The sequence below is a fragment of the Sorex araneus genome, chromosome 5 (assembly GCF_027595985.1).
Source record: "Sorex araneus isolate mSorAra2 chromosome 5, mSorAra2.pri, whole genome shotgun sequence".
Taxonomy (NCBI): Eukaryota; Metazoa; Chordata; class Mammalia; order Eulipotyphla; family Soricidae; genus Sorex; species Sorex araneus.
In genome coordinates this window covers 90,305,578-90,315,554 of record NC_073306.1, presented here as the reverse complement: position 1 = coordinate 90,315,554, position 9,977 = coordinate 90,305,578, and the positions used below count along the sequence as shown (strand labels likewise).

The following is a 9,977-nucleotide window of genomic DNA, read 5'->3' as shown; positions in this document are numbered from 1 at the left end:
ATTTCCCTTTGCGTTCTGAATGTCCGTGTCCCAGACTAGCTTCCTGGCTGAAGTTGAGTGCCTGTAGGCTTTGCCTTTTGACTTGTAAAGGTCTTATTGAACAAACTTGCTCCTCTGCCCCACTTTGGACAGTCACATGTTATATCTCCATTCCCCAGGAAATACACGGGGCACAGTGAGCAAAATTCCTTTTCACCAGCCCCTCAGCTCCCTGGAGATCATCTGTGGCTCTCAGGTCTGGTTCAGAGTCTTTGCCCCCAGAGATTATCCTTTAAGTAATTAAGCCTCTGCTTTGTGAAAATGACAAGAAAGTCTGAGGTCTTGAAGTCACAGACCTTGACTTATCTGTCTTCAATTTGTTTTTTTCTCCCTTAGCTGCAGTAATGAATATGAGGTGAGGTTGTGAGGGTTAAGGAAGAAAAAAAAATCAGTTCTCTTTTCTGATGTGCTGGGGTGGGTGCTGGGGGGTGGTGAAAGGCTGGGGAGCACAGGCTTTTGTCTCTTGATTGTGGGAGGGTAGGAAGAAATGTTATAGCTAAGAAGAAGAAAGAGATGGATGATTAAGGTATTTTCCCAGCCTTGGCAAGGAGAACGATACCTCTGATGAGAAATCTTCTCACGCCGAGGCTCTGGTCGGAGCCCTTCCAACAGAGAAAATACTCATTAGAAAGAGAAGCCAAAGTGATGGATGGAGTCAGGGGCCAGCCAGGATTTGGGAAGAAGCAGCACAGGGGTATCGATCGCTGTGCAAAGAGAAGGCGCAGCACAGACGCTGTGAACACCAGCAGCCTCGGGGCCACCCCAGTTCCGGAGCTGGCTCTGGGTCGAGATAGTCTTCTGTCATCCTGACAGGTGATCTCGGTCAGCTCAGCGAGGTCCTCCCAGACCAAGCCCACGGTCCAACCCTCCGCGGTGCACCGGGGCAGCGTGGGTTTCCCACAGAGGAAGCGCATCGCCGGAGCACGGCACCCTCCCCCACTCCAACCCCTGTGTCCTTCAGCACATCCTACAGACTCCCTCCCCTTGCCCTTCTGATGCACAGCGCCCACCTCCCTGCACCTACCCTATTCCATCTACAGGCGAGCGAAGTCGCTTCGCGGCCGCCAGCCCGGGCAGGGGCGCCAGCCAGCTGGCGGAGGCACCGCTAGGAGGGGCGTCTTGGGCAGAGAGAGGTTTGGGATTTGGGGTGTGTGTGGAGTGAGCGAGCGCGCTGGTATCACAAAGAATGCGTGTGCGAGGGCTAGGAGAGGGGATTCGGGGTTTGAGGGTCGTCTCCCTCCGCAGTTGTGCATTTCGGAGAGGCTCCCGCGGCAAGCTCGGTAGGCGGCCACGCTAGAACTACATTTCCCAGAAGGCTGCGCGCGAGGGCGGGTGGGGCGCCCTCCGCGTTGCGCGTGCGCAAAGCGGGCCAGCGCGGGGGAGGGAGAGGGGAGGCGTGCCCGCGGTGGGGCGAGCGGGCGGGCGGGGGCCGCGCGGCGGCGGCGCCGGGGCGGGCGCGCGTCCGCGGCGGTGATGGCGGTGCGTGAACGCGCGGCGGCAGCAATGGCCGCTCTGGAGCGGCGGGTGCCGAGTCTCGATGACTTCGCGGGACAGAGCTGGAGCTCGTGGGTGGAACGGGCCGACTTGCCCGCGGCCGACGGTGAGTGAAGCCCCCCTAGAGTCCGGGGACCCCATCACTGTCTCCCCTCCCCCCTCCGAGCCCCCGCCAGCAGAGGGGAGCCGCCGACGGGAGCCGCCGTCCGGCTTCCCGGCCCCCCAAACAAAGGACCCGCCGGGTCCTAGTGCCCGCCCGTTCCGCCACCTTCGCGCCCCTGGGTCCTAGCGCCGGCCGACCTCCCGCAGCCCACCCAGCCCACGTCTGCTGCTGCCGGGTGCCCTGTATTTGCTCTCGTATCTGCATGCCTTCATCTTTTTCCGTGCCTGCCGGCCTCTGCCTTCCGCCCTTCCAGCACCTGCCTTGGGTTTTCCCCATCCGCTACAGTCCTCTCCACGTGTTTCCCACGCACCCCACTTCTGTGCCCCCCTCCCAACCTCCCTTGTTCCTTTGCCTTCTGCCCCACACCTCCTGCTTCTTTTCTGTTTGCCTCTCGAGTGAGGTGCTGCCGGACACCCTTCCCCTCCGCATTAGCCTGTCCTCCCATCCATTTATGCATTCTCCCACCCTCCTGCTATCCATCCATGCATCTATACCTCCAGCCCCCCTGTCCTTTTCCGAGCCTCTTACCCTGCTTCTTGGTTCTCACCCCTGCCCCGAACTGTCTGAGGCGCCCCCCAACCACAAGTGCCTTTGGTGAGCTGTCTGACAGCCCCTTCTCCGGATCTTTGTCTCCTGGGCCCCAGGGGGCACCTGGCCTGGTGGCCTCTGAGGTGACAGCAGGCATCATGCCCCTGAAGAAGTTTGCAAGTGAGAAGAGGGGGAGGAGACGTCTCTGATGACACCTGTTCTCCTCTGAGACCGCTGACTCCCAGCCGGACTCTGTCCTCACTGCATCTCCACAGGACTGAGAGTGGGAGTGACCTCTGGTCTCCGGCAGGCACCCACCACCCCTTGAGTATGGGGATTATATAAGACAGTTAACAACCTTCTCATTCTCAAAGGCAAATCTGCTAGTGGTTACTGGGAGCCCAGGCCATCCTGGGGCTGCCCCGTGCTGGGTGGGCAAGGATGGGGACATTGTAAGGATCTGGGTGCACTGAGCACCAGAAGTGGAATTTGATGGGCTTGGTGACTCAGAATTGATTTTTTTTTCCTCCTCCCCAGGGGGCTTTGAGGAGTGGGGGAGAGGCATTGGCTAGGGGAGGGGGCTAAAGCTGCTTCACACTACTAAGATGTTTTTGTCAGCAACCCAGAAACTGAGGTAATAAGGGAAGCCCTTGCCCAGAGCCCTCCTGAGGAGGGGAGAGGCTTGCTTAGCTGACCCAGGGGACTTGGAAGATGCCAAGGCAGCTTCTGGGTTGTGGCCATGCTGTCCAGGGCAGACCTCAACAAACCATGTGTGATTTTGATAGTGCCCTGGTCACCCAGGTGGGTTACTGAGGTAATGAGCTCAACCACACTGAGCTTCCATTACTGCGAGGGCTTGGGAGAGTGACTGTCGGGAATGCCACCAAGTAGCAGACAGGATCCGTCTGAGAAATGTCCGGGGAGTGGTAGGAAACGTGTTCATTTCCCTGGGGAGGCAGGCCTGGGAGACAGGGCCTTAGCCCTTCTCGAAGTCTAGCCAAAGCCCGAGCCCACAGGGCAGGGCCAGCAGAGAGGTGACCACAGTCCTCCTAAGGGGCCAGCTTCTGGAGGGGGCGCGGGGCTTCTGCCTGGGATGGTGCTGTGAGCCGTGTTCCTCCCCAGGGCCTGAGCTGGAGGACTGTAACAAATCCACGAAGAAGCTGGATGCCATGACCCTGATCAAAGAAGGTGGGAGCCCCGCACAGGAGAATGCCGCCCCCCCCCCCCCACACACACACACAGCCCAGGGAGATGTGGCTGCTCAAACAGCAGGGTCTGGGGCCCATGACCCGAGGGGGGAGGGCCTGCCTCAGCCAACAGTGCCACCAAATGCCCCCCTTCTCCAGGATGGGTACAGAGAAGCCCAGGAGGGCAGGGGGAGTGCACGATCATCCTCCTGGTGACAGGGCTGGCTTCTGTCATTGCAGACATGTCCATCTTCGGGCACTGCCCTGCCCATGACGACTTCTATTTGGTTGTGTGTAACCACTGCAGCCAAGTGGTGAAGCCTCAAGCTTTCCAGAAGCACTGCGGTGAGGGGTGCCCCAGGGTGAAGCAAGAGGGGCTGGGCAGACAGAAGGCGAGCACAGGGTAGAGGGGAGGTATATGGGGGAGGGATGCCAGGTGGGAGGTTCTAGAGACCTGGGGCAAGTACATCATCGGAACAAACTAAGCATCTGGTGAGGTTAGGGGAAGAACTCAGGTCTCAGAAAGCGAGGCCTCGGAACTTAAATCGAATGGCTGTTGTCCCAAGGGAGGAGGTGTATTTGCATGTGAAGCCAGGGAAAGGGCAGTTTGGCCCAGGGCCTGAGTTGGTGAGCAGAGTTAGGAAGGTGGGGGAAGGAGACCCTTTATGCTGCTCACCTTGCTTCCTCTCTCCACCTCCTGGTGACAGAAAGAAGACATGGGCCCCTCAGCAAACTTTACACCCGAGCCCCACCACCCCCTCCTGCCCCTGCCAGCTCCCAGAAATGCCATGTAGTGAACGGGCAGGGCCCCGCTTGCAGGGCTCCCAGTTCCGCCAAAAGCTCCTCCAGGGAGAAGGGCCATGGGTCCCGGAGCCGTGGCCACCCACCTCCAGAGAAGACCCAGAAGGACAGCCTCTGGTAAGGAGAGCCGGGGACCCCTCAGACAACACCCACAGTGGGACCCATTATGGGGCCAAGGGCACGTCCCTCAGCAGAGACTGCTGCCACCCTGGGGGCCCCTTCTCTGCACCCTTCTAAGAGCCCCACCCCGTACCAGGCTGGAAAGGGGTTGGTTCGGGGCTGGTGTGCAGGATGTAGGCCATGCTCACTCTCCCCCCTGCAGCCTCTTCGTGCCTGTGGTGAACCTGGAGAAGATGTCGGGTCTCCCGAAACCTGACGGGCCCGGGATCAGGGTGGCCCCACCGGCAGCCTTCTTCAGCCAGCCTGGCAGCCTGCCCAAGGACTCCCCCGGGAAATCCCCCATGGCTCCCCCTTTGAAAGAACCTCCAGGCAGAGAGAGCATTGAAAGCACCCCCGGCGAGGGCCTGGGTGCCCCCCGGGCTGAAGGCAGCCCCTCGGAAAAAGAGCCCGGGGGAGCCAGACTGCCCCTCAAAACCCACCGGAAGATGGCTCGTGAGTAGCTTCGGTCTGGGGGGTCAGGAAAGCACAATGCAGACCCCTTGGGATTGCTCAGGCCGAGTGCCTGTTGGGGAGGTTGGCAGCATGGCTGGGCCTGCCAGGGTACCAGAGCCCCCCATTATTGCTGGCTGGGACACACGTTTGACCCAATAGCTCTTGAGCCTCTCCACAACTCAGGGTCCCCGCTCTGCCCCCATCCCCACCCCCCCAGCGAGCTTATGCTTGAGCAGGTGACTCTCCTGCCCTGTACCCCTGCACTGGGGGCTGTGACCTTTATGGAGTCTGCCCTCTTGACACCAAGGGTCCCCTGACTCTTTGACATGTATGGCTCTGATTTGGGCTTGCAGTGTTTGTGCTCCCCCTCAGAAGTGCCTGGACTAGAAACGGGAGCAGAGTGGTTCTAGGGCCCAGGGCAGTTTCCCTGCCAGACTGCAGCTGGGGTACCAGGGCACATGCTGCTGAGGCTCAGCTCCTCCTGCCACATCCTCTCACCCTGAAAGTGGACTCAGTGCTCACGGGAGCCACTTTCTTCACAGGGAAGGAGTGTGACCTCAACAGGCAGTGTGGGGTGATCAACCCCGAGACCAAGAAGATCTGTACCCGACTGCTGACCTGCAAGGTAAGCCCCCCTCCCATGGCACTCAGGGTTGGGGGCAGCAGACGAAGGCTCTGGGCAAGGAGGGCATGGTGCCAGCAGCGAGATCCAGGTCAGGGACTCGGGGCCCGGGGGGCTGGCCAGAGCAGGCAATGGGACAGATGGCTACCTTCCTGTAGACCCCGATCAGGGTCAGGGGTGAGCTTCTGATCCCTCAACACACACTTCCAGAGGTGGGGTCTGACTCTGTGGGGGAGTGGAACAAAGGCCTGCAGACTCACCCACAAACACACTCATACCCCCTCTCTCTCCGCTTGCCCAGGCCAGAGCACACCGCTCCCCCTCACCCCTGCTCTGCTCACACCATCCCCACCCCTCCACCCTGCTGTGTTCTAGATCCACTCGGTGCACCAGCGCCGGGAGGTCCAGGGCCGGGCCAAGGACTTTGACGTGCTAGTGGCAGAGCTGAAGGCCAACTCCCGCAAAGGGGAGTCCCCCAAGGAGAAGAGCCCGGGGCGCAAGGAGCCGGCTCTTGAGCGCCCCACCCAGGAGCCCCCCTCCTCTGTCCAGGCCGTGGCAGCAGCAGCTGCTCCCGGCAGCACCTTTGCGGCTCGGGCCAAGCAGCCCTACCCTTACTGTGCACTGCCCAGGTATGTATCTCCGATCCTTTTCCTCACCCAGGGCCATTGGCCTCCTGGTCTCAGGCACAGGGCGTGGCCTGGAGGGTGTCCTGAGTGTGTGGGGGGAGGCGGTGAGAGGGGCCCCTGGCAGCAGTATGCAGTAGGTAACCTCTTTCCCCCCACCCCCATTCCTAACCCAGCACACCAGAGCACCCCAGCGTCTCTGTTGGGTGAAAACCTTCTCCTGGCTCCTTCCAGCAGGCCAGAGTCTGCGGCTGGGGAGCTGCAAGGGCAGGTCCTGGGGGAAGCGGCCCATCGCAAGCTCAGTTACTGGCCACTCTATGTGCAGAGGCCAGAGGAGACACACATCGATCTGTGTGTTTGGCAGGCGCCAAACCCAGGCTAGGCCCGCAGACGGGCTCCCAGGGAGCAGGGAGCAGGTGGAGAGGAGTGATGGGCTCACCCGAGTGGGGGCGGGGGCACTTATACTCACAAGCTTTTCTGGAGCTGAGATTGTGCCCATGAGGAGGCAGGGCTGGGGAAAGAAGCCCCTGGGACCTTCTCAATTCCTGGCCCGCCCTGCCATCCTTCCGCTGGTCTCCTGGCCCCTCAGGGTGCCCGCCCTGGCTTCTTGAGCTGGGCCGGTTAAGGGACCCCAGCCCACCACGCCCCACACGCAGTCCCACCACATCACTCATGTCTTTTGACCCTTCAGGTCCCAGGCCTCCTCTGAGAGCGAGTTGGATGATGAAGGCCTCTGTGGGGGTGATGGAGACCCAGGCCTATTCCCCTTCCCCCTGCCCCGGGGTGGGGCCCAGGCCTCCAGCGAGGAGAGTGAGGAGGAGGGGACTGCAGATGACCCCCACCTCCTCACAGACTGCCATTACGCCACCCGGCCCCCACGGCCGCAGGCGGTAAGGACCAGCTGGGAGCTGACGGGGGCAGGGGGGAGCCTGTTCATGTGGGGAACAAGTCAAATCATTGGGGTGTGGGCTCATTCCGTGTATCCCGGGACCTGCTAACCACAGCCCTTCCTTCCGCCTCCAGTTCTGCACGTTTGGGAGCCGGCTGGTGAGTCCCGGATGCTATGTGTTTAGCCGCCGGCTGGACCGGTTCTGCTCAGCACTGAGCTCCATGCTGGAGCGGCACCTCAGCTCACACATGTGGAAGTGAGTCGGGCCCAGAGTTTCCCTGTCCTGATTCTTCACACAGCCTCACGGTTTGCCCAGACGACAACCCCCACCCCCACCCTACCCCCAGCTCGGGTGCAGAGGCCTGGGACTGGGCGGAGGCTGGCCATGCAGGGTTTGGTCTGGGAATACAGTGATACTCTCCCACTCTCCTTGAGGAGGAGTTAGGGATGGGTCGTTGCTTGAAAACGGTCTCGGTGCCGCCAGCCTAGTGGTCAGGTCCGCTGTCCACCAGCAGGTGGCAGCAGTGCTGGGTGCTGCGGGCCATTTCTAGGTGGGGCCAGGCGCGCCTCGTGCGTTCCTCTCCTCCTCTCCGCGTGGCATCACTGCAGGACGTCCCTTTTCTGCTGCAGGAAGATACCGCCAGCGGCTGAGCCTCCAACCCACTTCGTCAGCTCTTCCCTTGCTGCCCCCCTGAGCCCATCCTCAACTGGCAGCTGCCCGCGCCTCCCAGGCCCCCCGCCCAGACCCGCCTGCCCAGCCACTACGCCCCCCACCAAGGACAACCTGGTCCCCAGCTACCCCGCCGGCTCCCCAAGCGTGGCAGCTGCCTGCAGCCAGGCCGAGTGCACGGGTGGGAGCCAGGCCATCACCTCGCCGCTGCCCGCCAACACACCATCCCCGTCCTTCAGCAAGCTCCCGCCCTCCAAGGCCAGCAAGTCGTCCAAGGGCAAGGACCGCATCGAGGTGGAGGCCCCCTCCCGGAAGCGGAAGTCGTCCCCTGGCCCCGCCCCTTTCAAACGGACCTGCCTCCTGGAGCCGGGTGGGAAGGGGAAGCCCCCCGGGTGCCGGGGCCTCGCGGCCAAGACGAAAACGGCCCTGGCCCTGGGACTCAACGGGACCATGGGCCCGCGGGTGAAGCGGGCAGGGCCTCTGGACTGTCGCGCCGCCCCGCACCCCCCCACGCCGGTGAAGGCGTCGCAGCTGGACAGCCGGGGAGCCAGCGGACACCCCGCCAAGGCCCTGCCCCCCAGCTGTCTCTCGGAGGAGGAGGTCGCAAAGAAGCGGAAAAACTTGGCCACTTACTGCCGGCCAGTGAAGACCAAGCACTGCCAGGCCGGCGGCCCTGCCGACATGGGCTGCTCCGTGCGCCGCAAGAAGCCGGGCCCGGCCCTCGCCTTCGAGGAGAAGTGTTCCACGCTGAAGGTACCGCCACGCGCCCCGCCGGGCACTGCCGGGCACGCTGGGAGCCGCACGCCCACCGGGCCGAGTGGACGTGCAGGGAAGGGAAGAAAGGGGAAGGGGCAGCTTCCGAACTGGCTCCTTGAGTGACTCGGCCATTCGTTGTGCTTCAGGGAGCCGTAATGGCGGTGCACTGGGGAACCGGTTCCACCCACATACTGACCCAGGCAGAGCACGTGCCTCGAGCTTGCTCTCCAGTCTCTGGGCCATGCTTTCCAGGGAAAGGAGGGCCCACTCTTAGGAAGCAGTCCCAAACGTTTGCATGATGACCACATCCTTAGCCCCAGCCCCCCAGCTCCATCTCAGGCTAAGCGATGCCACCTTGCCCTCGGCTCCTGTCCTGTACCCGCTCACCTCCTACTTTTGCTGTTAATCCAGTTTCTGCATTGATTTGGCTCTCCACTCCAGGAACTGGAGCAGCCTTTGTACCCCGAGGGAAAGGAAGTTGGAGTCTGTAAGCTCTGATACGAGTGGTTAGGGCTGGGGCTGAAGCTGGAGCCTTGCAGGTAGGGTGCTTGAGTTCTGTCCATGGCACCCCATCTGGTCCCCTGAGAACAGAGCCAGGAATAAGCCTTGAGCACCCCTGGGTATGGCCCCAAAAGAATGATTAGGCTAGTGAAGTTGACTTCGGACCCTTAACTGTGTGGTTTGCCCAAATGGGCAACAGGATGGGGAAGCTCGTCTTGCTCACTGGTTCTGTCTCAGGACATGGAGGACAGAAGAACAGGGACTGCCCGTCTTGTGCATGTGCCCATTTGTAGGCTTTCTGATGCCAGGCAAGTGCTCATCCACAGCCGGCACGGGAATCCTGTCACTCAGCCAGGACTGACTCCTGGGAGGTGGGAGGGAGGTCACCCTCCTGGTTCAGGTGACAGCCAGACATTCACCTGCTCTTGCTCTGGCACCCAGAAGAGAGTAGAGAGTTTGAAACTGCCCTGGGTGGGCATGACTGTGTTTACAGTCCAGCTGCCCCCGTGGGTGGGAGTCAACCCCACCCCCGCCCCCGAGCCCAGCTCTGCTCCCCAGATAGCAGGAGGAAACCACGCTTGAGCGCTAATGGGCCCCACAGTTGGCTGGGCAGGAGGACAGGGGACCCGCAGCCTGACTCTCTTGCCTCTTGTCTTCCCACAGTCAAAAGCTCATTAGCGAGAAAGTGCCTGCAACGGAGCTGCCAGCACCTCCTCCCTCCAGATCCGGGCCCCCGGCTGCTGCCGCCTTTTATAACTTTATATTATTTTTTTTAAGAAAAAAAAAAGTCTTTAAAATACCTCAAGACTGTCTCCCTATTCTATTGCTGCTAAGAATATTGTACAAAATAGAAACGGGGAAAAGGAAAGGAGAAAAAACATGTTATCGAAATGAGTCTGCTTACTGTCCCGAGTGGTACCTCCTCTTCTCCCCCAGCCCCCCAGCCCAGGCTGAGGTGATACAGGCAGCTGGAAGGTTTGCTGGGAAGACACCACTGGCATCTTCTGCCTTGCACGTCAGAGTGGACTGGCCAGGCACTGGTCATCCTCTCTGGAACTGGCTCTAGGGGACTCTTAAGTGGGTGCTGACCCC

At 61.2% G+C, this 9,977-nt stretch overlaps 1 protein-coding gene across 2 annotated transcripts; it reads left to right on the top strand.

The window, feature by feature from the left end:
• The first annotated feature begins 1,469 nt into the window (after positions 1-1,469).
• On the top strand, positions 1,470-9,705 carry ATXN7L2 (ataxin 7 like 2). Of its 2 annotated transcripts, XM_055138818.1 has the most exons (12): positions 1,470-1,639; positions 3,347-3,412; positions 3,652-3,756; positions 4,119-4,329; positions 4,535-4,824; positions 5,367-5,449; positions 5,822-6,075; positions 6,761-6,959; positions 7,093-7,214; positions 7,589-8,381; positions 8,826-8,923; positions 9,549-9,677. In XM_055138818.1, exons 1-11 carry the CDS (start codon positions 1,513-1,515, stop codon positions 8,880-8,882), a joined length of 2,307 nt encoding a protein of 768 aa, XP_054994793.1. In that variant the 5' UTR covers positions 1,470-1,512; the 3' UTR covers positions 8,883-8,923; positions 9,549-9,677. The 2 variants fall into 2 exon arrangements, with proteins under 2 accessions (XP_054994793.1, XP_054994794.1); XM_055138819.1 differs by lacking the exon at positions 8,826-8,923 and having other exon boundaries at positions 9,549-9,705.
• The last annotated feature ends 272 nt before the right edge of the window (positions 9,706-9,977 follow it).

What these genes read in the sequence shown, in the direction of transcription:
- ATXN7L2 (XM_055138818.1), top strand. Translation starts at nt 1,513, where the DNA reads ATGGCGGTGCGTGAACGCGCGGCGGCAGCAATGGCCGCTCTGGAGCGG. An exon ending in GGCCCCCACGGCCGCAGGCG is followed by an intron (nt 6,960 to 7,092) that starts GTAAGGACCAGC and finishes TTCCGCCTCCAG; the next exon opens with TTCTGCACGTTTGGGAGCCG. An exon ending in CTCAGCTCACACATGTGGAA is followed by an intron (nt 7,215 to 7,588) that starts GTGAGTCGGGCC and finishes TTTCTGCTGCAG; the next exon opens with GAAGATACCGCCAGCGGCTG.